The sequence below is a fragment of the Crocuta crocuta genome, unplaced genomic scaffold (assembly GCF_008692635.1).
Source record: "Crocuta crocuta isolate KB4526 unplaced genomic scaffold, BGI_CrCroc_1.0 scaffold866, whole genome shotgun sequence".
Classification (NCBI taxonomy): domain Eukaryota; kingdom Metazoa; phylum Chordata; class Mammalia; order Carnivora; family Hyaenidae; genus Crocuta; species Crocuta crocuta.
This window is the reverse complement of record NW_027531900.1, coordinates 302,572-329,129: the sequence shown is the minus strand read 5'-3', so window position 1 is coordinate 329,129 and position 26,558 is coordinate 302,572. Positions and strand designations below refer to the sequence as shown.

General features: G+C 44.0%; 1 protein-coding gene and 1 non-coding gene across 3 annotated transcripts; one reads left to right on the top strand and one right to left on the bottom strand.

Moving 5' to 3' along the window:
• The first annotated feature begins 335 nt into the window (after positions 1–335).
• NOL8 (nucleolar protein 8) lies at positions 336–26,558 on the top strand. 2 transcript variants are annotated; one of them, XM_077773953.1, is made up of 17 exons: positions 336–385; positions 1,390–1,617; positions 2,172–2,234; positions 3,793–3,871; positions 5,642–5,777; positions 6,271–6,341; positions 7,935–9,744; positions 10,406–10,510; positions 10,986–11,105; positions 11,343–11,433; positions 13,946–14,084; positions 15,465–15,542; positions 21,107–21,375; positions 22,817–22,943; positions 23,750–23,820; positions 24,966–25,045; positions 25,506–26,558. In XM_077773953.1, the coding sequence occupies exons 2-17, from the start codon at positions 1,479–1,481 to the stop codon at positions 25,554–25,556; spliced, it is 3,429 nt and encodes a 1,142-aa protein (XP_077630079.1). In that variant the 5' UTR covers positions 336–385; positions 1,390–1,478; the 3' UTR covers positions 25,557–26,558. The 2 variants fall into 2 exon arrangements, with proteins under 2 accessions (XP_077630079.1, XP_077630081.1); XM_077773955.1 differs by having other exon boundaries at positions 342–385; positions 1,452–1,617.
• On the bottom strand, positions 23,438–23,630 carry LOC144239802 (U2 spliceosomal RNA). Its single transcript, XR_013337489.1, has one exon. It is a non-coding gene; the product is annotated as a U2 spliceosomal RNA (small nuclear RNA).

Sequence of the window (26,558 nt, the reverse complement as noted above, 5' to 3'; positions counted from 1 at the left end):
CCTTGGAACAACCCGGCCGAGACGCCCCCGCGAGGGGCGTGGAGGGGTCCGGGACCACGTGACCAGGAGCCTCTCTATTTTTCTTCCGTGTCTCTTCCGCCGGCCTAGGCCAGGAGTCGAAGGACCGAGGGCGTTGATTCTTTAAAGTACAAATTAGAGATTTTCAGTTTGGGGTCTTTTGCGGGCATTGAAGGCGTAGTGTCGAGGCACCGCAGCACTCCAGAGGACCGCAAAGGAAATATGGAGCGCTCTGGAACGAAGTGCGGTAACGGAACCTTAGGAGCCGGTACCTGACGTCGGGTAGGAAGGATGACAGGACGCGTCTGTTGGGACACGTGACTGGAAGTTAGGGGCTTGGGCACCACTACCTACGGAAAACTGCGTGGTGAGGAGGGATCTTGGGGCATACAAGTGACCGAGTCGTTGGGCACCCTCGGCCTTTTCCTCTTTGGGTCTCCGACAGGAAGAAGACCAGGGTGGCAAGCTGGGGACGGGGTGGGGGGGGGGAGACCACATGGATGTAGGCTGACGCCCAGAACACCAGGCATGCTTTAGGTTTCTTTCTGGGCGGGGTTTTAGGGTCGCGCGTGGGGGAGGTCATTTGTCGCAGAGGACAGGGTCGGAGCTGAGATGACGGGATGAGCGACCTCAAGATGGGGCTTAAATCGCAGTAATTCTGGAATAGATCTCCCGAGTCTCTTCTAACCAGCAAGGTCCCTAGTATGTGTTAAAAATGACAGGTTCTGAAATTAGGTCTGGTTTATAACCGTGGCTTCGCCGCTATTTCTCCCAGTGGGAGAATGACTTGCCCTGTCTTGCTCTTCTGAAACAGGAGAGGCGTGCAAACCACTTCGTACAATGCTGGCACATAGTGTTTAAAAAAAAAAAAAAAGGCTGTATTCGCAATAGTATATAGGTTGCTCTCATTGTGACCGAACAGCACAGATTTTTGTGCAGATGCTTGTGTTGTGACATTGTAGTTGTGCATTTGTGTACATCTCATGACCAGGGTGAGGATGGAGAGCTGTCTTTATATCTTGTAGCGTATTAACCTGCCTCATCCCATTTTTGTCAGCTTTTGTTACAGTGAATGGGCGAATGAATAAAGGTAAAACACCTGAAATATGCATAAATGAAAGGAGGTAGAGTATAATGTCATGGTCATTTAGATGGAAAGAATTTCCCTGTATTTGTGTCTGTATGTGTGTGAGGTGCTGTTCCAAAATGTGTTCGTGGAAAATGAGGATGTAGGGTGTGAGCAGAGTCTCCAGTGATAAAATTTGGAAGTAAGACAAAAGGAAGTGAAACAGGTTCAGGCGTCCAGTTTGATGCAGAAGATGCAGGGAAAGGAGTTGGGTTTGTTTTGTTTTGTTGTTGTTGTTGTTTTAGATTTGAGAAGAACTAAAGGATAGAATTCTCCTGCACAGATAGAAAATACTTTTTCTCATTAGAACACACTGAGTGTATGCCCAGCCTTCATGAAAGCGAACAGAGAAGTGAAGCGCCTTTTTGTGGGCGGCCTTGGCCAGAACATTTCCAAAGCAGACCTACAAAATCAGTTCAGCAGATTTGGAGAAGTTTCTGATGTGGAGATCATCACACGAAAAGATGACAAAGGTAAATTTATAGCCCTTCATGGGTTGTTAAAGGGCAATACAACTCATACCAAGAATCACAAAATAAGGGAACCCGGGAGGTGAATGTTAGCCCTGAACACTCAAAGTGTTTCATTACAAGATACTGTTCTGTGTATGCCAACCTGCTGCCCCATGCTTTGAAGGTGTTATGTAAAATTTAGAACTTGCTCAGAGTTACATTTGTGGGATCAAAAAACATTCTAAATTCCAAAACATTTGCTTTATGAAGCATGCAACTTTCAATTTTCAGAGCTAAAATTCTAGTATCCAAGATGCCCTATTAAATAGAATATCACTAATGTGCAACAAAACATTTCTTTAACTGAGTGCTTAACTTTTTTTTTCTTAATTCTTTAGGAATATTTTGGTAATCATGCTTAGAAAAATGCGATCTTTGTATCCAATGAAAAATCAGGAAGATTTATCTATGAAAGAGTAAAGTTTTAAGAGTAATTTTTAAATTTAGAAAATTATTCATCTTATGTTGTTTTCTGGGTAAGAACTTAAGGTTTGTTTTTTGTTTTCTTTTTTTAGGAAACCCACAGAAAGTCTTTGCGTATATCAACATCAGAGTAGCAGAAGCAGACCTGAATAAGTGTAAGATTATTACATGCTTTGTATCCTATTTGCCAGTTCATGTCACTGTGTAATTCAACACCTACTTTTTAAGACATCCAGAGGAATACCCATGGTAGAGGGAATTCCAGTATCCTACAATTCAGCAGGTTTAGGTCCATCCCATTTGGCATCAGCAGACATATGGTAGCATATTGTTAGTGGGTTTGCTCAAAAATATAATTCTCAAATATTTTGGACAGGAGACACACTTTCATAGGAAGTGCCTGTTACTCATATCCACTGGATATATGCCATACTCCCCTTCTCAGTGTGTTCATTTCTCAAGCAGCTAATTCTTGTCATGAAGCACCATTAGTGGAGGGCTTTAGATGAAATCTCACCAATAAGTTTAGTAAAGCTGAGGGCAAACTGTAGCCTTCATTGAAGAAGGGAGGGGAGATCATTGGTACTGCCGCTGATGCAGTAAAGTATGCTCCTTACTAGAGGCTGAAAAGTCAAAAGACACTTAAAAGAGAACATGCTAATAGCGAAAGAGGGCCAACAGCCTTCTGTGTTCTTATTTGCAAAAAAAAAAAAATTTATTCTGTCCTACAGTGAGAAAGAAGTGGTGGTAAAGAACACATCAGCTCTGCTTGTGTGACCTATGACACGGTGTTTCGACGAGGAGCCCTGGCTTACCTATCGGATGTATGACAAAATACTGCTGACCTCATAGTATCACTGCAGAAATTAAACCACGTGATACATTTGTACTTAGCATAGTACCTACCATGTGGTAATTTCTGTTAGTGGTTCTTATTAAGCTGATAGCAGGTTTTGAGAAGAACCGACTACTAGCACAGCATTTGAAGCACAGTGTAGTCACTTTTGGCTAATTGACTTGCAAGTTAAATAATGATAATTAGTGAGGTGATAAGTAAAAGTTAGCTGTACAGGATTTCACTGTTGTTTTTTTTTTTTTTAATATTCTTATTTATTTCTAGGAGAGAGAGAGAGAGAGACAGCGTGAGCAGGGGAGGGTCAGAGAGAGAGGGAGATACAGACTCTGAAATAGGCTCCAGGCTCTGAGCTGGCAGTCAGCACAGAGCCCAACGCGGGGCTCAAACCCACGAACCGCGAGATCATGACCTAAGCGAAAGTCGGACGGTTAACCAACTAAGCCACCCAGGTGCCCCAGGATGTCACTGTCTTCTGAGTCACCTTAGAAAATTATATTCATGTTTTTTAGTTTTAGCATGGGAAATAACAATAAAATGTTAAATAAATGTCAATCATTCACCAGAGGATCCTGGTATCACTTTGTGAAGGAGTGACAAATTTTGCTATTATTTTACATTTGCCTCATTCTGGTCTTCCAGGAACACTGGGCAATAGAGAGCATAAGGACTCCTTGTGTGAGTGGCTCAGCTGAGACCACAACCTAGACCTTTTTTCCCCAGGTCTTGTTTTCTTTATTTCTTCTCTGTCTTTCTGTGATAATCAAGTGTAATTTTTTTTAGTACTAATCGTAAAAATCACTGGCTGCAATATATTTTTGCATTGGCATGTGTTTGGATAATAATGCTTTACTTTATAGGTATGTCTATTTTAAATAAAACAAAATGGAAAGGTGGAACACTACAAATTCAACTAGCAAAAGAAAGTTTTTTGCAAAGGTAAGATTTGCTCTGCATGGTTTTAAACTCTATTTTGTTTTATTGTAAATGGTCTTATTTTTTTCTTGAGTTTTTATTTATTTTTTTTGATATTTTACTTATTTTTGAGAGAAAGAGAGAAAGGCAGCTTCAGCAGGGGAGGGTCAGAGAGAGAGGGAGACACAGAATCGGAAGCAGGCTCCAGGCTCTGAGCTGGATGGCAGCATGGGGCTCGAACCCACGAACCGTGAGATCATGACCTGAGCTGAAGTTGGCCGTTTAACCGACTGAGCCACCCAGGCGCCCCGTAAATGGTCTTATACATTCACTTATTTATGTATAAATAAGTGAAACTGTCAAATACTGTATTTTTACAGTCTTAGCAAATTCAGGTGTTACAAATAGAGCTAAAGTCCCTTTGAACTGTGATTCCCCATGACCCCAGACCCACCAAAAAAGATAATGCAATGCATTTACATGTGTATTTAACTTATAAAAATGTATACCTATTTCATCTTTTTATACACAACCTTCTGTGGTGGTATAATCTTCCCCTTTCTTTGTAGTGATTGTTTAACTGTTTCCAAAAATGGCTCTACCACAGGTACTTGTTTATCCCCCACTCATGATGGATATTTAGACTATTTCCACCTGTCCTAATAGATGACCTTGGAGGATGGCAGCTGCACAGTGTGAGGGTTCCTTGGGTTTCTGGCAGAAGGGGAATTGTTGTACCATAGGGTTATATACATTTAAAATTTTTAAAGACACTACTAAGTGCTTATATTGATTTTGGGTCTTAATGTTAGTGCCATACAAAGACACAAAGATAATAGGAAGCTCCTGTATGAGAGGCATAGGCTTAATTCTGCAAGTGATTAAAGAAGAAGACAGTATAATAATTAGTAGAGCATTTTAAGTTCCTAAAAAGTCTTATTCTCAGGGAGAAAAGATTACAGTTTGGCAGCTTTCCAAATAGGAAACACTTTAGGGATGTACAGCTGCAGCAACCAAGAGGGTTGACAAGATTGTCCTAGGCCAGGATATGGCAGGGTCTAAAACAAGTGTCAAGCAGTGTACTGAAGGCATATTTTGAAGGACTGGTCTAGTGACAGAGGTAAGAATTTGACTTTGTTCTTCAACTCAGGGCCTTTGTGAACAGGGTAGTGACGGGACTTGATCCAGGGGCGATTGAGTGCCTACTCTATGCCTAAACTGGAGCCCTGGTCCTGGGCGGGTTGAGCGTGCATTGTCTGGACAGGCATGCCTGAGGAGCATGAATTTGATAGTCGTGGGAGGTGGAACGTAAAGGAGACTGACCAGAGGCCAGAGGCTGGTGAGGACTGGTCAGTGCAGCTGCCCAGGCCTGAGTGAGGTGGGGGAGTTTGAATTGGAAGGTTGAGTTGGCATTCTGCGTTCTCTTCATTAAGAGGGGGGACATAGGGCACTTGGGTGGCTCAGTCCTTAAGCATCTGACTCTGGCTCAAGTCACAATTTCATGGTTCGTGAATTCTAGTCCCACATCGGGTGAGCTCAAGCCCCACTTCTCTCCCTCTCTCTCCAAGTGTGGAAATAATCAAGACTTGGCAGACTGGGTCTGAAAGACACCCCTTCCTCCTGAAAAAGAGTGAAGTGATTGAGGGGGTAGGATGCCAGCAGTGTAAGCCGAAAGGGAAAAGTGAGAGATCCTAAAGGATTGCATAAAGTCAGACAGCTTTACAGCAGTGAAATAAAACACTGTTAATACATGGTTGGTTATTTTAACTCTTATTTCTCTTTTCTTTCATTCAGACTGGCCCAAGAGAGAGAAGAAGCAAAAGCCAAGAAAGAAAAGTCAACGATAGGCAACACCAACTTCTTGGAGAAGATGGGTGTGGTGGATTTCCATGTGAAAGCTGTGCCAGGGACGGAAGTGCCAGGACACAAAGTGAGTGTCTACTCAGCAACCCCAGGGCACTGAGTCCTGAGACCGTGTGACCGCGGCTGTCGTGTCTAGAACGGCCGCTTTTTCCCTTGCTTTGAGGCACTTAATGTAGGCAGTGCTTAAGGGTTTTCAATGTGCATTTACAACTCTTGGGTAAGCACAGCTCTCCCTCACTTTACCGAAAGAAATCAAAAGTGGAGGCAGGTCTTCCAAGGGACACAGTTGGTGAGGCAGTTCCCAACTTTGCCTTTTTAATGCCTGTTGGCATCTGTTGGCATCCCCCATGGTGTATATGGGACTGATGGCTGCCCTGCTTCCCCTTCTTTCTTCCCCCAAACACTTTTTTTTGAGAACTCCTGTTTCATTATCAAAAACAAAACCCAACAGTAATCATGGCCCACTGAGTTTGATATTTTTATAGTGCTTATGCAATATGGTTAATCTTTTCTGTTTGTGACACATACAGTAAATGTATTCCTTTTTTTCTTTCTTTTAGAATTGGGTTGTGAGTAAATTTGGAAGAGTCTTACCAGTCCTTCACCTAAAGAGTCAACATAAACGTAAAATATCCTTTGGAAACAGCCTTTCACAGTAATTAGTATTTACCTCAGTGATGGATACTTGCAAAAGTTCACTTCGTCGCATAAGAATTTCACTGCTTCTGTTAGTAAATCGTAGATAATTACTTTACAGTTTTTATGTTCTCAATTTCTAGGTAAGATTTACCTACTTACGGGTTTGACACAATGAGGGGTTTTGTACTAGTGAGTGACACTCAACAAAGAAACATTTTACAGATTAGCTTTTACATCCTCCTTGTCTAACATGGATTCACAGCCATTGTCAAAGGCGTTAAAGAAGGGAGGGGTGGGGAGGCTCAGGCTGTTGTTAAAGAAGGCCTCGGAGGAAGTAGGGTATGGTTTGCATTAACAAGAGTGGTAGGAAGACCAGTAGGCAGGAGTATGTGGAGACTGGTGCGTGCAGAAGTAGTGTGGATCCTGATGAGTGGACATAGATGCCTGTTCCCTTGAGGAAACAAAGTCAGATTGTGCAGGACCTTGAATTCCTAGCATCATGGACTTCTGGACAGAGGATGCCACCTGTGTGTGCTTAGCGGTAACTGTGCCGGTCGGTCAGGGAAGCAGAAGCCCTGTGGGTATTTCAGAGTAAATGCAATGCATACACTGGTTTTAAGAAGTGCTGGAGAAGCAAGCAGCTGATGGTCAGACTGTCAGAGGTTAATAACTGCAGCAGAGCACCCCCACGGGGGGCTAGAGAGGCGGAGGTTTGTCCTCATTGCTCACAGCTGCTGTGCCGCTGCAGCTCCTGGACGACTGGCCACACCCACCTCTGCTCTCCCTGCCGCCGGCCCTAACGTCAGGGAAAGCAGACTTCCTCTCAGCCTCCCACTAGTGGCAGCAGCTGACAGCAAAGAGGAGAGTATTGAAGGACCGTGTGGAGCTGAGAGCAGATACTACCCAGCACACCTCACGTGTTTGGCAGCCATTCAGTAGTTACTAAATGCTGAAAGCAACTTCCACTTAACCTATTCACAAGTTTTAGGAAATCAGCCTGTGATAGCTGTCATCACAGCACTTTGACGTTAACTAGAATCTTTCTAGACCGTGTTAACAACAAAACAGGCCTGAGAAAGAATTATTAACTTTATAATAAAGACCTGCAGGATGCCTTGCAGAGTGAGCAGGATGTGAATGGATGCTCCTGAGCTGGGAGGATCAGAGCTGGGGTGAGCCTGTACTGAGAAGGCAGGAATGGCTGAGAGGAGTGGAGAGTAAAGGCTGCGCAGCAGCCTGCTGTGCCCCGCTGGGTGCCCCTCCCTCCTCTGCTGTACGGTATCAGCTCAGCGGACGGATTTCTCACATTTACAGAAAACAGCATGTGGCCCCTGTACCTGGAATGTAACCTGAATAGGTTTGCCATTTCTGCCACTTAACAGTGATGGTGCTCGGATTTAACTCAACATGCCACAGGAAGGTCAGTTCCACTGAGGTCACCAAGTGAAGGGATTGTTTTGTTTGATGGGGAAAGGAGGCTCAGCTCTGAGTAAGTGATTGGCTTGAGAGTACACAGTACTCACCAGATTCTTAAGTTTTCCCAAAACCTAGTGCCTCTGTTTTATTCCTTGACTTTTGGTAACATCATGAAGTATGACCCATCAAAATACTGTCACAACTTAAAGAAGATCGGGGACGATGTCACAGTTGTCACCCCTGTGTCGCATCTCACTTGGGAACTGGAAGGAGGGGATGATCCCGTGAGTAAGAAGCGACGAGGGGAGTTCTATGCTGCTCACAGCCCACCCAGGAAGAAGATCAAAGCACAGAAAGACGAGGCGTACGCTGCATTTCCAGCTGCAAGAGCAAGACCCAGCAGGGTCCCAGGGAGTCCACTGCCCCCACAGCAAGAGGTGGCACAGGAAACACCTTGTGATCCTCTTACTCCTCCGTTACTGCACGTACCTGCTTCTCATAGCCAGAAACTTAAAAATGTATGTGTTCAGACTTCTGGCGTGGGAACTACCAGGAACAGAAATCCCATGTCTGACGATGATACGGATTCTGAAGAAGAAATAAGACATCTGATAGCAAGAGAGGAAAGCCTGGAGAAACCTACGTGGTCCTCAATAGATGAATCTGCAAATGAGCCCTTTGAAGTCGTAAGGAGTGATTTCAAACCAGATGTTCACAAACTGCATTCCTCACCTGGGATAGGTGATGCCTCCTGCCTGGCTAGCGAAGATGATTTCATGGGAACCGATTGCAACTATGATTCAGGAGACACAGAGGAGATCATCGCAACAAGGAAACAGGCCAGTAAGGTCAAAAGCGGTACAGAATTTTCACAAATGGAAATGTCTGTACACAAGAAAGCTTTGAAAAATAGAAAAAACTGGGAGCTTTCCGATCATTGTGTTGAAGCCCAAAAAAGAAAAACCAACACGGAGCTAGCTGTCGGTCCTGGGGCTGCATCTCACTCCAGCAGCAGCAGAGATGTGGGCTCTGCATCAGAGTCCACTGGGTCTGAGGAAGATGAGGAGTATGATGCTCTGATGAAAAACTGCCTTCGTGTGAGTCTCACTTTATCTGATCTTAAACAGCTGGCGGGCAGTGACCTGCACGTTCCCGGACATGGCCCTGAGAGTGGTGGCCAGAAAACCCCCGCCAAGCGTGACGGGACTCCGGGTGGCCTCTACAGAGACCGGCAGTGTATCCATCCTGAGGAGATAGTGGCTGCCCTCTTAGAAGGAGAAGAGAACGCACATGGAAAACAGAAACCAAATAAAAACAGCCTGAAGCTGAAATTCCAGGCTTTCAAGGGAGTGCGCTGTCTCTATGAAAAGGAATCAGTAAAAACCCTGAAAGAGAGACTGGCCTCTGACGATACAAATAAAGATGAGTGTTCCTTGAAACTTGATCCCAGTAGCCTATCCATGGGAAAGGGGTCCCCATGTGCTAATGGCTCATCAAGTGAACTAACTCCTCTCCAACATGCAAAGAAGGCAAGTGACCCAAACCAAATGCAGCCTGAAAAGAGACAGTCCACTTTTGAGAGTGAGGATCACAAGATGGTGTCCCCGAGCAGTTTGGAAAGGGGAAGTAGAAGTCCTAGTGCTAGTCTGTTGCCATTAAAAGAGAAGAAATCTTTAAGTCTTAGTATAAAGACCCCCAAGATTGACTTTGATAAAGACAGTTGCCACGGGACCAGAAAGACCACAGAGGGCTCTGGAAGGAGCAGCCACGTGGCCCCTGGGACAGCACCGGAAGGCTCCTCCAGCAGAGCCGCTCCAGGCAGCAGCACTGACTTCCCACCTCCTGTGAATGGTCGGTCAGGCTTGCGCTCTAATGATAAGCATGCTGACGATAACGAGAAGCGCTTGAGAGCCTTGGAGGAAAGGCGAAAAGCAAAAGAAGTGCGGAAGCAGCTGGTTCATAACGCCTTGGCAGATTTGGTGAGTGTGCACCTGGTATGGATGCCCTGAGGCCACCCTTGCTTCCCATGAAAGTCCGTGTGCCCCTCAGGCCCCCTGTCCTAGCGCTCACCTGTTCCATATTGTGTCCCTTGTGTTAGAAGCTTTGGTCACCTTGTTTTTAGCATAGACCAGAGGAATTGAGATTAAACTCTGTTTACTAAAGACATTCTTAATTTGTTTTAATCTAAGTCCTAAGCGAAATCTAAGCGAAAGTCGGACGCTTAACTGACTAAGCCACCCAGGCGCCCCATTAGAAAGAGTTTAAACAGTAAGAATACATACAGGACCAAGACCATATGTGACCTGCAAGGCCTAAAATACTTACTCTCTGGTCCTTTAGAGAAAACATTTGCCAGCCTCTATCTGGGAAGATTGTTCAGGCCATGACAAACAAGTGACATGGGGCAAATCTGGAACCGGGGGATCTGGGAGGTCATGAGCCAGAACCAAGGCAATGACAGTGGGAATAGACTTAAAAGATACCAAGAAGGTCCACTCTTGGAACTTGGTGACCAACTGGACACAGAGAAAGAAGTCTTAAGTTTGCCTGTTGGGAAACAAGCGGGATGAGAAGGGGCCTTGTCTGGGGAAGGAAGCGAGGGGCTGTCTGCAGGTATAAAGCTCTCGTCAACTGCTCTAGGATGGTCGCCCAGAGAACAAGCCAACACACATCATCTTCGATTCTGACAGTGACACCAAGGAGACACCTGGGGAACAAAGCCACCCAGTAGAGGAGCCAGTGAAAGTAAGTAGCTCAGGAAGTCCACATGGTCATTCACACTCTTGCAGATCCATTTCTTCCTGGTGCAGAACAAGACCTCCCCACAACTGCCAGGTTCCACGTAAAATCCTCTCAAGCCACAGTAGCCCCAGAGCTCCCCAGGCCACCATACACACAGAGGCCAGGGTCCTTACAGATTTTCCCCATGGTGGATCCACCTTCCACATCCACATCATCAGTACAAGTTAAACCCTGCAGAATGTCCTGTGTGACACCACACCCCACGCCCCATCCAGACCACACTGGGAGCCTCAAGGTTAGTGACCCAGGAGGCCAAGTTGATTTCACGGAGTCAGGACTCTCCATTCTGAATGTCCACCCTTTCCTGGGAGATCCATCTGGGTTGCTTGTTCTTAAATCTGGGTGGAAGATTACGTAAGTAAAGAATTGTAGAGTGCCTCAGTTGCTAATAAACCCTCTGTCTGCATGTCTGTTCCAGGAGTCCGTGAGTAGAGCATTTGGGAAGCTCTTTGACAGTGAAGATGAAGAATCTGGCTCTGAAGATGACAGCCACAGGTTCAGAATTAAACCCCAGTTTGAGGGCAGAGCTGGGCGGAAGGTTAGTGAAGGCTGAAAGTACTCACACCTACAGCACATCCCTCTTTTTGACGTGGTTGTTAAATCTGCATAAATGCAGACCGACTCGGACCTACTTCCCAATGTTTGGTGTTTGTTTTGATTGGTTCATGGGTGGTGAGATTATGCAAACACTAATGTGAATTTCAGGGTGACAGGAGGGAGGGGAAGCGCTGTTATGGAACATGGCTATCAACTATCTGTATGTCTGTCTATGTAGCTCATGGACTTACAGTCTCACTTCGGCACTGATGACAGATTCCGCATGGACTCACGATTTCTGGAAAGTGACAGTGAGGAGGAACAGGAAGGTAAACACTGTCCGAACCGCTCAGTGTCAGAGCTGGGGCTCCTTGGGAAATTGTCTGGTCTGGCCCCTTTGTTCGCCATGTGGGGAACCTGCACCCCAAGACTTGAGGGTGTGAGACCCGTGACCCACTGTTGCTTTCTCAGTACTCCTTGAACTTGTTGGTACATATGAAGCTGCCTGAAAGGACAGGAATGACCCCATCTTCCTCTGCCCTGTCCCTGGCATAGGGGAGAAGGAGGGGCCCTCCCTGACAGTAGTTCAGCAGGTCCTGATGAGTGGGACAGTTAAGTCCCACGTGGCTTTCTAGAAGCAAGAGCGTTGGTCTTCTGACCGGTGTGCATGCTGGGTGCAGGTGCTTCAGAAGCAGTGCCCCACGGAGTGCCGTCCACTTGCATTCGTCCCAGTGTGGGTGCGTTGGCAGCAGTGACGAGCTTTGATTTCCTTCTCAGCAGCGGCTCCAAACTTTCTCTGCAAGACCTTGTGTGCTTGAGTTTCCATCTTATCCTTCAGAAGAGCCCTCACCTCCCACCTGGCCCAGAGGAGGGCCACTTCCAAGTGAGGCTCCTACTTCTCTGAGGTGTCTGGACTTCTCTGTCTTCACAGCGCAGTTCTCTCCTTCCTGAATTAATCTTGGGCCTTACCGTTCATACTTGCTGTCCCTCCTTCTCAGGGGCTTGCTCCTGCTGACAGGGTCAGCTCTCAGGTCCCAAGTGGCCGTGCCTTCCAGCCTGCCAGCTTTCTTGGCAGCACACCCACCTTCGTCATTCTAAACTTGAAACAAAAAAATAAGTTGCATCTGAATCAGAAGTGGTTGGCTTTTTATTGAAAATGCACTCTCTGCTTTGACCCTCTCTTCTTTGAGGTGATTGTCCTGTGCAGGGTATGCTCCTGGAAACCACGCTTCTGAGAGTAAGTTCCACAGACTGTACACCAGCGTGCGCATCAGAGCTGCTCGCGCGCTTCCACAGGAAGGCGGGAGCAGGCAGAACGGATTAGCCTGCGTTCAGTGCCGCTGTGGAGGTTGCTTTCTGAACCTCTCCCTCTTCTGGCTTGTGGACCCTCCCAGTGGTGAGCACCCCACTCACAGTGCAGTGGGGATTCCTCAGCTTCGGCATGGCCAGCCTGCCCGTGGCATCTGTCCCTGCCGACCGGCCGCCTTGCGATGTCCTCTTCTCTCTGCTCCCTTTGCACCAAAACTCCCTTGCTTTCTCCCATTTCTCGGTTCCTGTTCCCAAGGTTCTATAGGTCCCTGTGGCTTTAGCCTTCTCTTATACGTGGGCATTTCCTAAACGTGGGTCATCGTTGCTCCCGACTGTTCTTTTCTCAGTGCCTGATGGACATATTGTCACCCATGTCCCTAGGCCCACGTTAACAGTCAGCCAGTCCCACCTGAGTGACTCTCTCAACGGCGCTGGGCTCTCCGGTTTCTGTTTATGGCACTTCCATTCTTAGGGCAGTAAGACACAGGACCTCTGTCTTTTGTTTCATTTCTCACCAGCTATTGAGGCTTAATTTTTTGTGAATCACAAAGAATGTCCTGCAGGCAAGTGGCACAGGTTAAAATTGAAATTGCCATTTTCAGAGTGAGCGTTGTTGAGTATTAGCACGTTCATGTTATTCAGTCTACTGCTGCATAACTTCTTTGCTCTTTCAGTGTGTGTGTTCATTTGGTTTCCTGTCCCTGCAGGAAAGGATCCCTTGGGGGATCCACTTTGTCTTTCCTGTCTTAGGCTCTACCTGGCTTATAAAGCAATTCTTGAGCATAGTATCTATCATCTTTGAACCCCTAGACACTTGGCATATTTCTGTAGAGAACTTAACTCAAATTAGCCTTTTATTCTAGTATCTGTTACTTTGCTGCTTATGGTCTGCAGTAATTTCAAGAGTTTTTCAGGCTTAGACTTCTTTGTATTTCTATCTGAAATCGGATGAGCTGTCTAACTTTGTTGTCTGATATTTGTGTTTTTTGTAGTTGAAGATTACAGCATTTGGGTCCATAATGCCCTGTGTGTAGGACCTATGGCTTTCTTTCTACAGTATTTATTCTGAATGAAAGGCTGAGCAACTGTCTCATAACAGGTTAATAGTAGGATTGTCATACTTCACTGCCTTCCATTTTTAGATTTATGTGTAATTTAAATTACATTTTAAGAATGTTAAAAAAAATCAGTCTAGTTACTTTGGTTTTGTAATTCGTATCTTGCTCTGTTACATTTGTCAGTTTTTACCTTAAAACCTTTAACTTGCTTCGACTTTGAAGGCCATTAAATGCAGATTTTGCTTTCATAGTTAAAAACAGGAATGGGACTTTTCATTTGTTGGTCGTAAGACATCTGGATTCCCTGTGGCATTGAGGAGCATGGGAACAGGGAGGTTAAGAAGATGGGGGTTGGCCCTTCTTTCTCCTGTCTGAATGTGCTTTGCCCATGTTTAGGTACTTGTAAATATCTGATGGTTGAGACTGCTCAAGTTATGTTTGCCAAGAGGCTGTTAATTGCCCTTTTCCCTCTTAGAGGAAAACGACAGCAGAACTGCTGAGGAAGAGGAGCTTGCTGCCGAGAAGCTCAAAGCCCTGAACGTTGTGCAGAGTGTTTTGCACACCAGCCTCAGCGATTCCACACACAAAGGATCAGTAGCTGCTAAGAAATTTAAGTATGGTTTATGTTCCATCCCCTTCCATCCTATTTTCCTTTAACATAAATACGTTATTGAACTCTATAAAACTAGGCCATTATAAACATTCTGGGGAGTGTGGTTGGCAATATGTATCGGTCCCTTAAAAATATACTTCTCCTTGATCCAGGTACACTCCCGGAAACTAATCTTAGATTTTTCCTCTATTTACGTACTTAAATATCACAGCAGCATTGCTGCCATTAGTGAAACAGCTGGACAGTGACTTAAATATTAACTATAGGCGCACCTGCGTGGCTCAGCTAAGTGTCCTACTCTTTTTTTTTTCTCTTTAACATTTATTTATTTTTGAGAAAGTGCAGGAGAGGTTAAGAGACAGAATCCCAAGCAGGTTCCATGCTGAGAGCACAGAGCCTGACATGGGGCTCGAATTCATACCGAGAGATCATGACCTGAGGTGAAGTCAGACACTCAATTGAGTGAGCCACCCAGGTGCCCCAAGTGTCCAACTCTTGATCTCACCTCAGGTCTTGATCTCAGGGTCGTGAGTTCAAGCCCTGCATTGGGCTTTTTGCTGGGCATGAAGCCTACTTTAAAAAATAAATAAGTAAAATATTAACTGTAAAACTGTATAAATATAGCAGTTATACTACAGAAAATTTTAAACACATAATTTGGAAAGACTAGTGTATGGAAGCCCTGTACATCAGCTTCTGCAGTCACTACCATATGATAAGTTTTCCTTTCTTTTTTTTTTTTTTTTTGATGTTTTTATTTATTTTTGAAACTGAGAAAGCATAGCTGGGGAGGGGCGTAGAGGGAGGGAGACAGGAACTGAAGCCGGCTCCATGCTGACAGCAGAGAGCCCGATGCAGGGCTCAAACTCATTAGCTGCAAGATCATGAGCTGAGCTGAAGTTGGATGCCTAGCCGACTGAGCTATCCAGGTGCCCCATATTTGTTTTGTTTTTTTTTGTTTTGTTTTAATGTAAGCTCTGCACCCAAAGTGGGGCTTGAACTCCGGTCCCTGAGATCAAGAGTCACACGCTCTATTGACTGAGCCAGCTGGGCATCCCCAGTTTTCCTTTCTATACTTTTACTCACCTCCCCAACCTTTCACCCCTAAAGTATTTTGTGAAAATCTAGTTTTATCCATATTTATTTTAATAAGTATAACACAGTTTCTAATGTTAAAAAAAAAAGATTCAGGGAAACTCAAAATTGGGTAATTTAAAATATGACTGTCTCTAACAAGATCCTGGTATCTTCTCTGGTTGTGTGGTTTTGTCTTGCTCAAAAATTGGAATGGCTCCAATGTTGACTTACGATTTGCTATTAGTTTTTTGCATTATGTTCTGATTTCTCACTCCCAATTTATTCCTGTCCATTGTTTACATAGGGATGTCATACGTTATGATCCAACGAGGCATGACCATGCCTCTTACGAAAGGAAGACCATTGATAAACCAAAAGAAAGGTAAGTTTGCTCACTTCTCTCCATAGGAGGGTCATAGGAATTAATCTCGTTTCAGATAGTAGTAGGAGATAATAGCCATTATCTATCCGTTGGTCCTTATTGTATTTAATTTAAGACCAGAGAGGGAAAAGTTAGAGTGGAATTATTGATGTGGTGGAGAAACCCTTACCTTTTAACAAAGAAGTTTCATGCATGTAAATGACATATGCTCGTGGCTGGTGTAGTGCCTCCTCCTTGTATTAGTTTCTTTTGGCTGTTGTAACAAATTGCCACAAACTTAACTGCCTTAAAACCACAAAAGTTACTGGGAGTCTGAAGTCAAGGTTATTGGAAGAGCTATGTTCTCTCCTGAAGTTCAGGGGCAGACGTCTGTTCCCACCTCTCTCCTGGCCTCAGGTGACTGCCAGCAGCCCATGGTGGCCCTTGCCTGGCTGCGTTCCTCCATCACTGGGGTCTCTGTCTCTTCTCTTTCATCTCTGTGTCTGTTATCAGCCCACTTGTGATTGCATTTAGGGCCTGCCTGAATAATCCTGGAAAGTCTCTTCTTTGCAACATACTTAATAATTCTGCCGAGACCCTTTTTCCAAACAAGGTAATGTTCACGGTTTTTAGAAAATAGGGCCTGGACATCTCTTTTTGAGAGCAGTGATCAGTCCAGTGCACTACTTCAGTGTGGTAGGACTTGTGTTTCCTGTACATGCCCTGTCAGTTTGAAAAATATGGCACATATGTGGCGCAACCAGTAAGTCTGCCTGGGTTAATTCCTTCATTTTCAGGCTGTTAAAATCACTAAAGGCAATTTGGTATTCTGAATTAGATCCTGGAAGAAAAAAAGACATTTGTGGAGAAACTGGGGAAATGAGAATAAGGTTTGAGTTTAGTTAATAGCAATGACCCTATGTTAATCTATTTTAGTTTTGACCATTGTACCAGAATCATAGAAGATGCTACCATGCGGGGAAGCTAAGTGAAGGTTACTTGGAAATGATGTCCTATCTTTGTAACCTTTCTGTAAATCTAAATTTTTTTCCAAGATTAAAGGTTTCTTTTAAAAAGAGTCAGATTTGGGGTGCCTGGGTGACTCAGTCAGTTGGGCATCCGACTTTGGCCTAGGTCATGATCTCAGTGCTTCTCATGAGTTTGAGCCCCACATTGGGCTCTGTGCTGACAGCTTGGAGCCTGGAGCCTGTTTCGGATTCTGTGTCTCCCTCTCTATCTGCCCCTTCTCTGCCCATGCTGTGTCTCTCTCCTTCTCCCAAAAAGAAGTAAACATTTAAAAATTTTTTTAAGTAAAATAAAATAAAAACAGTCAGATGAGACCAAAGTAGAAGTAATGTAAACATTTCCTACAACGTAGAATTTTTATATGTTATTTCAAACAACCCCACATTGAATGTGGCATTTGAGCAGGGGGTGTATTTTGTAAATTAGATTTGTGTTTATTTATATGTAGGATGTATATTAATACATTAATATAATAATGTATATATTATTTATATGTAGGATGTAATTAAAAATTATCTAAAACTTAGCATCTTGAAACCACAAAGACTTAGTACATCAGAGTTTCTGTGAGTGAAGATTTCAGGGGCAGCCTCTTTGGATGGTTCTGGCCAGGGTCCTTCATGAGGTCGTGGTCAGAATGTTGCCCTGGGCTTCAGTCTCCACAGACTCCACTGAGGCTGGATGGCCTGCCTCCAGGATGGCTCCCCCTCATGGCTGTGGGCCAGTCCCTCACCATGTTGGCCTCTCCATTATGCCTCTCCATTACGCTGCTTAAGTGTCCTCATAACAAGGCAGCTGACTTCCTCCAGAGCTCATGACCCAAAAGAGGAGAGGCCCTGGTGTGTTTTATGACCTAGTCTTAAGGCACACACTGACAGTCTACCCTATTCGGTTTTCTTGAAACGAGTCTCTAAGTCCAACCCGTAGTTTGGTTGGGGGTTGGGGGCGGGGGTGCTTGTTAACACCACCTCTCAAAGGGAGAAGTGACGAGGAATTTGTGGATGTGTTTAAAACCATCTAACCCATCCCCTGCCACAGATTGTTTACATTCCTGCCACATGCAAAATATGCTCAACCCTCCCTGGCTTCCCCAGGACCCTCACATCTACAGCATCTGTTCAGAATCTCGGATGCTGTTATTCAAATCCCATCTAGGGGCAAATGAGGCTCCATGTTGTAATCCCTAGAGTATGACACCCTGAGTGCAGTTCTTGTATTAGAGACGGGAGAGAACTGTGAGCCAGAGTGACTGGTTACTGCCCGTCTCTGAACACAGTGGTAGGACAGGCACAGGATGGCCACCGTGAGCTCTGCTGTCCACAGAGGTTACGGGAGGCGCAGGGGGCACTGGTCCAGAGGAGCTCTGAAATCTGGACGTACTTTGGGAGTTCTTAGATTAGAACTGTGGGCCTAGTAACAGTTCTCCATGGTCTTGACTCCGTCTTTTGGATCATCCTTCTTTTTTCATGAATGATCACATGTGGTTGTGGCTGAGTGATTTTCTCAGCCTCCTTTTTGCTTCTAGAAATGTGGGAATCCAAAAGCCTTTTCATTGTAGAATATTACAGTACCTGTCAATCCAAGCTAGTGTTTCTCTTAACATATTTCTCTTAAAATATTTGTGAATCTCCTGTGAATCTTTTAGGGATTCACTTGCATTAGACCGGACCCACACCCACAGATCATATGGAGACCAGCTTATTTTCCTGTGGACTTCTGCTGAGACACCACCTTTAAATTCCTCAGGAGCCTCGTTGGTTGAACAATGGAGGTGTCTGGGCTATGGTTACGGTCTTAACAAAGGATTTTGTTTTATGTTTAGACTGAGGTCTACACATTTCTCTGTTAAAGACCAGATAGTAAATATACTAGGCTTTGTAGGCCACGTGGTCTCTGTTACAGTGACTCCACTCTCCCTTTGTACCAGGAAAGCAGCCACAGGCGATACTAAATGAGTGAGGGAGGCTGGGTTCCATTAAAACTACCAGTAAGACACAACATTCACATTTCCTATAATCTTCCATGTCACAAAGTCATTTTCTCTTTATTTTTTTCAGCCATTTCAGACTGTAAAAGATATTTGTAATGTGCATTCCACACGTAAATGGGCAGCAGCCTGGCTTTGGTCCATGGGCTCTGGTTTGCTAACACCTGCTTTAGACCATGTTTTCCTGAGACTTAGATTTGCTCTTTGCTTAGAAGCTCGTTCTTAAATTTCATGTCATTTGCGTTCTAGAAATTAGGAGTCTTCAAGATCATGAGGTCCTAGCTCCTTATAAACAGTGTCTTCCTTTAGTGAAACTATCTGTTCAAGTCGTACTGCAAGCAAGAAGAAAGCAGCAAATACCCTCAGACCTTCCCAGATACCTTCATAGCCAGCTTTCTGTTCAGAGACATGTCCCAGGGCCTACTTTTAACAGAGGTGACACAGTGCTGCTGAACTTCTGCCATAGTGTAGCAAGAGTCCCTTTTCCCTGAGTTTCCAATAGTGTTTACCTCACTTTCCCGCAGCCCTACTGCAGCCGCCTCAGTGGCTGTGTGGTTTCTACTGGCAGTTTCTACAAGGCTCTTCGGGCTCTTGCTGACACCCTCCTTGCTGCCTCCCTACGCCTGCCCATCACCTGGGCTCTGCAGCCCCTTCTCCAGCTTAGTTGTGTTAGAGCAGCATCTCACACCTCAGTACCAAAATCTGTGTCACTCATGAATTGCTGTGTAAAAAACTTCTTGGAAGACTCAGTAGCTTGACCTTAAAAATTTATTAGGTCCCAATTTCTGTGGGTCAGGAATTTGGGAGTGCTTTATTGGGTTAAGGGGTTCTCAGGAGGCTGTAGGCTCCAAGGGCTCGAGACTGCCTGCAAGATGGCTCATATACATCTATTGGCAGGAGGCCTCTATTCCTTGCCTCTTGTTTGGCTCTTTGAGTGCCCTCAGGGCATGGCATGTGGCTCCCCCCTTGTCCCCCCAGCCAGTGATATGTCAGGGAGAGAGCAAGAACGCTATGACCCTCATGTCCGTAGTCACACACCATCACAGCGACCTCAAGAGGTCATTAAGTCTGTCAAGGGATGGGAAATTAACTTCCTCAGGTAATTAACTCACATAGTCTGAGTGGGGGAGGGACAGAGAAAGAACAGCACAGAATCCAAAGCTGGCCTCAGGCTCTGTGCTCTGAGCACAGAGCCTGGCGTGGGGCTCGAACCCACAAACCATGAGATCATGACCTGAGCCAAAGTCATACACTCAACTGACTGAGCCACTCAGATGCCCCATTAACTTCCACATCTCAAAAGAAAAATGGGGGCGACTGGGTGGCTCAGTCACTTAAGCCTCTGACATAGGCTCAGGTCCTGATCTTGCAGTTTGTGGGTTCAGGCCCCGTGTCGGGCTATGCTGATAGCCAGCTCAGAGCCTGGAGTCTGTTTCGGATTCTGTGTCTCCGTCTCTCTCTGACCCTACCCTGTTCCCGCTCACTCTCTCTCTCTCAGAAATAAATATAACATTTTTTTAAAAATGGATCAAAGATCTTTGGACCACTTTTAAAACCACCATATGGTGGTTCATGATAATCATGTGGAAATGTCTGAAGTAACACCACTTCTCAGAGCTCAGTTTCACAGAAGGCATATCCCTCTTAAATCCTGGCCAGGTTGGTTTTCTAAATAAGTATTAAAAGTGTCTCTCTGTGACAGTCTCCCTCAAGAAGGTAATCATTTAAGACATCTTGTTCACTTATTATTTTAGGTAATACAGTTAGAATTTTGGCCCAATACTACTCATGACATATGGAATGGACTCTAATAGGAAGAATGATTTTTTTTTAATCTTCTAATAGTTAAAAACTCAGTATTGGAAATAGCCATGGAACTTTTTATCCCAGTATCAAAAAGTAAATGTAGAGCAGGTTTATGACATCAACATTTCATATCAAAACAGTAGACTTAGTACATTTATAATTCATTTCTAAAATCAATGTTGTAAAATTCACAGAATTTTTTTATTTTATTAAATGTTTATTTTTATTTTGAGAGAGAGAGACAATACAAGCAAGGGAGGAGCAGAGAGAGAATCCCAAGCAGGCTCTGCACTGTCAGTGTGGAGCTCAACATGGGGCTCGGTCCCACAAACTGTGAGATCATGACCTGAGCCAAAATCGAGTCAAATGCTCCACCGATTGAGCCACTCAGGTGCCCCCAAATTCACAGAACTCTGGGACTTGTAAAGATCTTAAAAGTTACCTGGTTTAGCATGTTCATTTTGCAGGTGAGGAAACAGGCCTTTTGTGGCTAAGTGATTTTCTTAAAAGTAGTATCTTAGGTGTGATTTATAGAATGTAATTCAGAGGATAGGAGGGAGATGTGATTCTTGTGTAATGTTTGGAGCTGTTTGACATAGTTTTGTGTATTAAAAGCTTATTGGTCAAGATTCTGCTTTTATGAGTAGAATTTCATATATGGATCCTCTTGGTTGTTGAAAAATGGATTAATTTTCCAAGGTGTTCTTCTAATTTCTGGCAGCTGATGGTCTCTTTGTGATGGGCATGTCTGTATGTGTCCCTGCAGTAAAGCAAAACGGAGGAAGAAAAGGGAGGAGGCCGAGAAGCTGCCCGAGGTGTCTAAAGAGATGTATTATAACATTGCTGCAGACTTAAAAGAAATATTTCAAACTACAAAAGTTACCAGTGAAACAGCAGACGAGACACCTTTTAGTGAGAATCATGATGGCGAGAAGGTTGAAGTCCACAAGCCCACCGCTCTGACAAGTGGGGCTGAGCAGCCTGGCGGGTTCACATTCTCCTTTTTTGATTCAGACGCTAAAGATGTAAAGGAAGGTACTTTCTAAATTGTTCTAACTTTTTCACTTTAAGCAGCTTGAACGTAATAGATTGAGTCTACATTAAGTGTGATAATGTAACATTAGTTGAAAAGAGAATTCTTCTCTTCCACCTCAGTGAGCAATAGGAGTCAGTATTCTATGGCCAGAAACCACGTGCCTGGAGCTGTGTTCACGCAGCGGGAAAGTGTTTTGCACTTGAGGGAGCGAATGTCTGGCTGCCACTTGAAGGGGGAAGCATGTTCTGTGCAGCGTTCCTTTTGGGTGGAAACAATCGTAAGAATAGGGAGTCATTTATTTAAGTAGCTTCATATCTTACATGCGGTTGGAAAACCCCAGACCCGTGGAAAGCCGGTGCTGTCTGGTGGGGAAAAGTAGAAATAGGCAGCCTTGGCTTTTCACGTCATCGACATGCTGGTTGCTTCCGATTTAATCCTTGGAAATGTGCCGGAGCCTGGAGAAAAACACAAGCTCCAGCATGTAACAGTTTTGCGTTCCATTTCAGGAGGTTCACATCTGGAGGCCAGCGTGAACCGGAAGTTAACACTAGCTGTTAGTTAGGCTTTTCTCCCTTAGTGTTCAGGATGGAAGTGTGGCCATGCTGGAAGCTGACTGAGAAGCCGGCCGTGCCGACGCAGGAGAATGCCGCACACCTGCCTGCAGTGTGCTCTGCTTTAAAGATCCAGGCTCAAAGTAGCGTCCGTGCGTGTAGCACAGCAACACTAGTGTCAGGCCTCTGGTCCTCTGACAAGAGGGCAGTGATATCCAGTTTTTCAAAATTTGCTCTAAGTAAGACACAATACATCATGTGCTCTGCTTACATCTTACATCATTCTCCTGCGCATGTTGTCCATCTGAGCAGCAAGGTCAGTCCTGACTAAATTGCTGAGCAGAGCTGGTGGCATGTGGATGTTGACTGTAACTCCTCTGGGAGCCAGGCGTGAGAAAGCAGCCTTGAAGTGAGTGCTGAGATCCCTCAGGTGTGACTTCCGTGCTCCGGGAATCAGGAACACTGTCCACATCTTCTAGCAGTAGCTTGTTCAGCGGCTCTAGAAAGACGGGGAACTGAAAATGTAGAGAAAGATGTGTTCCCTTCCTCAGTGATGAACAAGTGGGGAACCTGGTTTCACTGCAACATGTTCTGTTTTGGGCTTCCCTTGCTAGCGCAGGTGCCACGCTTTTGTTCTTTTATGTCACACATTTATAAACCTTTCGTTTTTGTACCTTTTTATAGTATTACTGTATTTCTTATCAGGTCACCTTGGTAGTGCTCAAAAAAATGGCACTTTGTCTCAATTAGTATTGAAAATCCAAAATGATACTGCTGATTTTAAATGATTAAGATACTGGACCCTTAGAGCTATGTTTGTATGGTCAAAGTGGTCACAAGAGTGTGTTCAGCAACAGTCCTGTCCCCTTTCATTGCTGTGACGATACAGACACCTATAGAGTTGAGACGGTGAGAACTGGGAAGGTCATCTGGCAGGGAGCTCCTCGTTTCCGAGACAGCAGTTCTGAAGAGGAGGATGTCACAGAAGAAACAGACGACAGTAAGCCCAGCCCCAGGTAAGCGGTTTCTGTGAAGGTCTGTTTCATCATTTGTAGAACCTGAGTTAGACATGCTGATAGAAATATCCAAATTCATCTTCACAAGACAACCTAATTTTCTTCTCAGCTCCTTTTGAGTTCTCTAGCCTTTTTGGTTTTTTTTTTATTTAAAAAAAAATTTTTTTTTTTTAATGTTTTATTTATTTCTAGGAGAGAGAGAGACAGCATGAGCAGGGGAGGGTCAGAGAGAGGGAGTCACAGACTGAAACAGGCTCCAGGCTTCGAGCTGGCCGTCAGCACAGAGCCCGACGCGGGGCTCGAACCCACGAACCGCGAGATCATGACCTAAGCGAAAGTCGGACGCTTAACCGACTAAGCCACCCAGGCGCCCCTCTCTAGCCTTTTTGTAAGGGGATCACATCTCCTCCTCCTTGAAACTGGATAGCACTGGGTGGGGTATGTGAAGTCCCAGATCTGGAAGGAGGACCCAGAATGTTCCATTCACTGGCAGATGACGTACCAACACTGAGGTGTGATGGTCAACCACCACTGTGGGACATAAACAAGTCTTTTTTATCAAAGCTTAAGGTAGAAGAGAGGATGCTGAATAGAGGGTGGAGTCACTTTAAGCCAGGGAAAAATGAGCAAAACATAAAGCAGGTATATTTACTACACTTGATCTTAGCCAAAAGGCCGAGAAGCGATAAAGCAGGTATATTTAAAGACTAGTTCATTTCTATTTTCAGGTGAATATTTCATCTGAGATGTTGAAATTAACCAATGTCTGTCTGTCTGTCTCTCTCTCTCCTCCTCTTTTGTTTCAGAGAAGTATCGGTACCTGAGAAAGAGACTACAAGATTTTTCTTTTTTTCAAAGAATGATGAAAGACTTCATGGTGAGTCCATTTCTGGACTAAATGGTATAGAACAGGAAGTGGTACAGCTCTCACCACTGCGCACTCCAATACAGAAATATGCATCCTAGATAGAAGTATTTGGCAAAAATTATGATATCATGTGGTTTAGCTATCTGGTTTTGGACTGATACAAGTAGACTCATTAAGCTCTGAAAGATGAGTGTTCCCACTCCCCACCTCTCTTCCTCATTCATCATCATCAACAAGGGCTTCTTTGTTATGGGGACTTGCTTAGATGCTAGACAGGCAAAACTCCTGTTTTTCATACCCTGAACGTTCATGTGAAAACTGAGGTTCCTGGTGAACTCATTTTTTTAATCATCTAGGTTTATTTAATGCAATTTTTTGTCAAATTGGCTTACATACAACACCCAGTGTTCATCCCAACAAGTGCCCTCCTCAGTGCCCATTACCCATTTTCCCTCTCCCCTACCCTAGTTAGTTCTCTGTATTTAAGAGTCTCTTGTGGTTTTCCTCCCTCCCTCTCTGTTTGTAACTATTTTTTCCCCTTCCCTTCCCCAATGGTCTTTTGTTAAGTTTCTCAAGATCCACATGAGTGAAAACATGAGATATCTGTCCTTCTCTGACTTATTTCACTCAGCATAATACCTTTCAAGTTCCATCTACATTGCTGCAAATGGCATGATTTCATTCTTTCTCATTGCCAAGTAGTAGTCCATTATGGTGAACTCATTTCTTAAAGCCTAGCACAAACAGAAACCAAGATACATAATAGTAAGTGATACATAAAGAGTAAAATCCTAGCAGTTCTATATTTTCATTTTGTAAAAACAAAATATTTTTTAAAATAGCATAAATTGTAGGGGTGCATAGGTGACTCAGTTGCTTAAGCATCAGACTCTTGGTCTCAGCTTAGGCAGTGATTTCACGGTCATGGAATGAAGCCCAGCATCAGCCTCTGCACTGACAGTGTGGAGCCTGTTTGAGATTGTCTCTTTCAAAATAAATAAACATTTGTTTTAAACAAATAAAATGAAATAGGCATAAATTGGGGAAAAACGCAGTGTTAACTAGAATTGAAGACCTTGATAATGCCCACACTAGTGTATCATCCATTTTAAAGGCATTAATCTTCTACCTTATCTTTGATTTTCCCCTATGAGGTTCTGATTTATTCTGGAGCGGAGTGGGAAGCAATATTAGCAGGAATTCTTGGGAGGCCAGAACAAACAACTTGCGAATGGTGAGTAATGATACCTCCATATTGTCTCCTCAGATGGATGCAGTGTTATGTGTGTGTTAGTATTTGCCTGGTATAAAAAACCAGGAGTAAGGAGAGACATGTAAGACAGAAATGGCGACACCTGAGGCCATGATTTAACCTCTCAGAGTCACCGTGCAGGAAGGGACTCTGTTTAGGTCACACCACATCTGGTGCAGGTGAGGAGCAGCTGCCTGTGTGGGCCGAGTTCCCACCATGTTTGTTAAGCAACAATACATCCTGAGTTTGGGGAAGACTCAAATATGGTTTCCATTGCAGACATTTAACAAGTCTGAATATTCCTTGTTCATTCCAAGTGAGTGCTCCCATAATGCTTTCCATAATACTAACATTGAATAACCTAAACTTTACTTTATAGTTACTCAACACCTTGAAAATGATTTAATTTATTTTAACAAAGGCTTGATTTACGTTTTTCTAGGACTGTCGGAAGAAACACAAAGATGCCAAAAGGAGAGTGAAACCAAAATAATAAATGTCAGCATTGGTTTTGATACCGAATGTGAACAAGGCTTACCTGTGGAAATTGGGTGATGCAGAAAATAATTTTACGTGAGGAAGAAGAATTCAGAGTGAAGGGATATTCAAAGTCTGCCTGGTCGATATCACTGTGTTTGCTATCTTTTTCTGTGGATTTGCTTGTATCTCTAAGTAATTCTTGAAAAAATTAAATCTGAACCTTTTTTTAACAAAGCATAAGATAACCCCTCAAAATACTTTTTATAAATATTCTCTGTGACATCTTCAGTAACTAATGAGTATCTCCTAATTCAGGGTTTACATAAATTCTTTTTAAATGTACAGATAAGAGCACTTGTATTTTCCACATTAGGCTTTGTGTGAATTACAGGCTACATGAAATATTTATTTCTGATTATATAGAATATTCTTTACCTCCATTTTGTCTTTTTTTTTTCTTTTAAAGAAGATGAATACTAATCACTCTGAGTTCTGTACTTGTGTCCTGATGAACTAGCTAATATAGAAGACATTTTAGATGAACATCATAGGAGAGTTCTCTGAGGACCAGGAAAGGGTGCCAAATGGAGTCTTGCTGTCCTTGGCCTTGGGAATTAATAGAGGCAAGCCCATCAGTCCCAAAACTCTAGTTTGACCAGAGTCTTATGAAAAATCCAAGTTAGCCATCAGGACTCTTAAGTCCAGATAGGGAAGCAGATTTAATATTTCATTAAATCAACCTGGTTAGGATTCAAGACAGATAAGCCTCCTATCAAACTGGGCTCTGTTCAAAACTGTGTTATAAAAACCATCCCCAGGGATTATCCTTGAGACACCATGTGTATCTGAAATTAAGTATTTATTAATTTACATCTTGACCAAATATAAACTCTGTAGAGGGCTGGGCTGTCATCTGGTTTACTGACCATTATATCCCCCCTGCCTAGAACAGTGACTAGCACACGGTGCTATATATTGGTACTTATATTTTTGAATAAAGAGTCCAAAGCCATAA

Coding starts and splice junctions, on each gene's coding strand:
- NOL8 (XM_077773953.1), top strand. CDS start 1,479: ATGAAAGCGAACAGAGAAGTGAAGCGCCTTTTTGTGGGCGGCCTTGGC. Junction 5,778..6,270: donor CGGAAGTGCCAGGACACAAA/GTGAGTGTCTAC, acceptor TCTTTCTTTTAG/AATTGGGTTGTGAGTAAATT. Junction 11,434..13,945: donor CAGTGAGGAGGAACAGGAAG/GTAAACACTGTC, acceptor TTTCCCTCTTAG/AGGAAAACGACAGCAGAACT.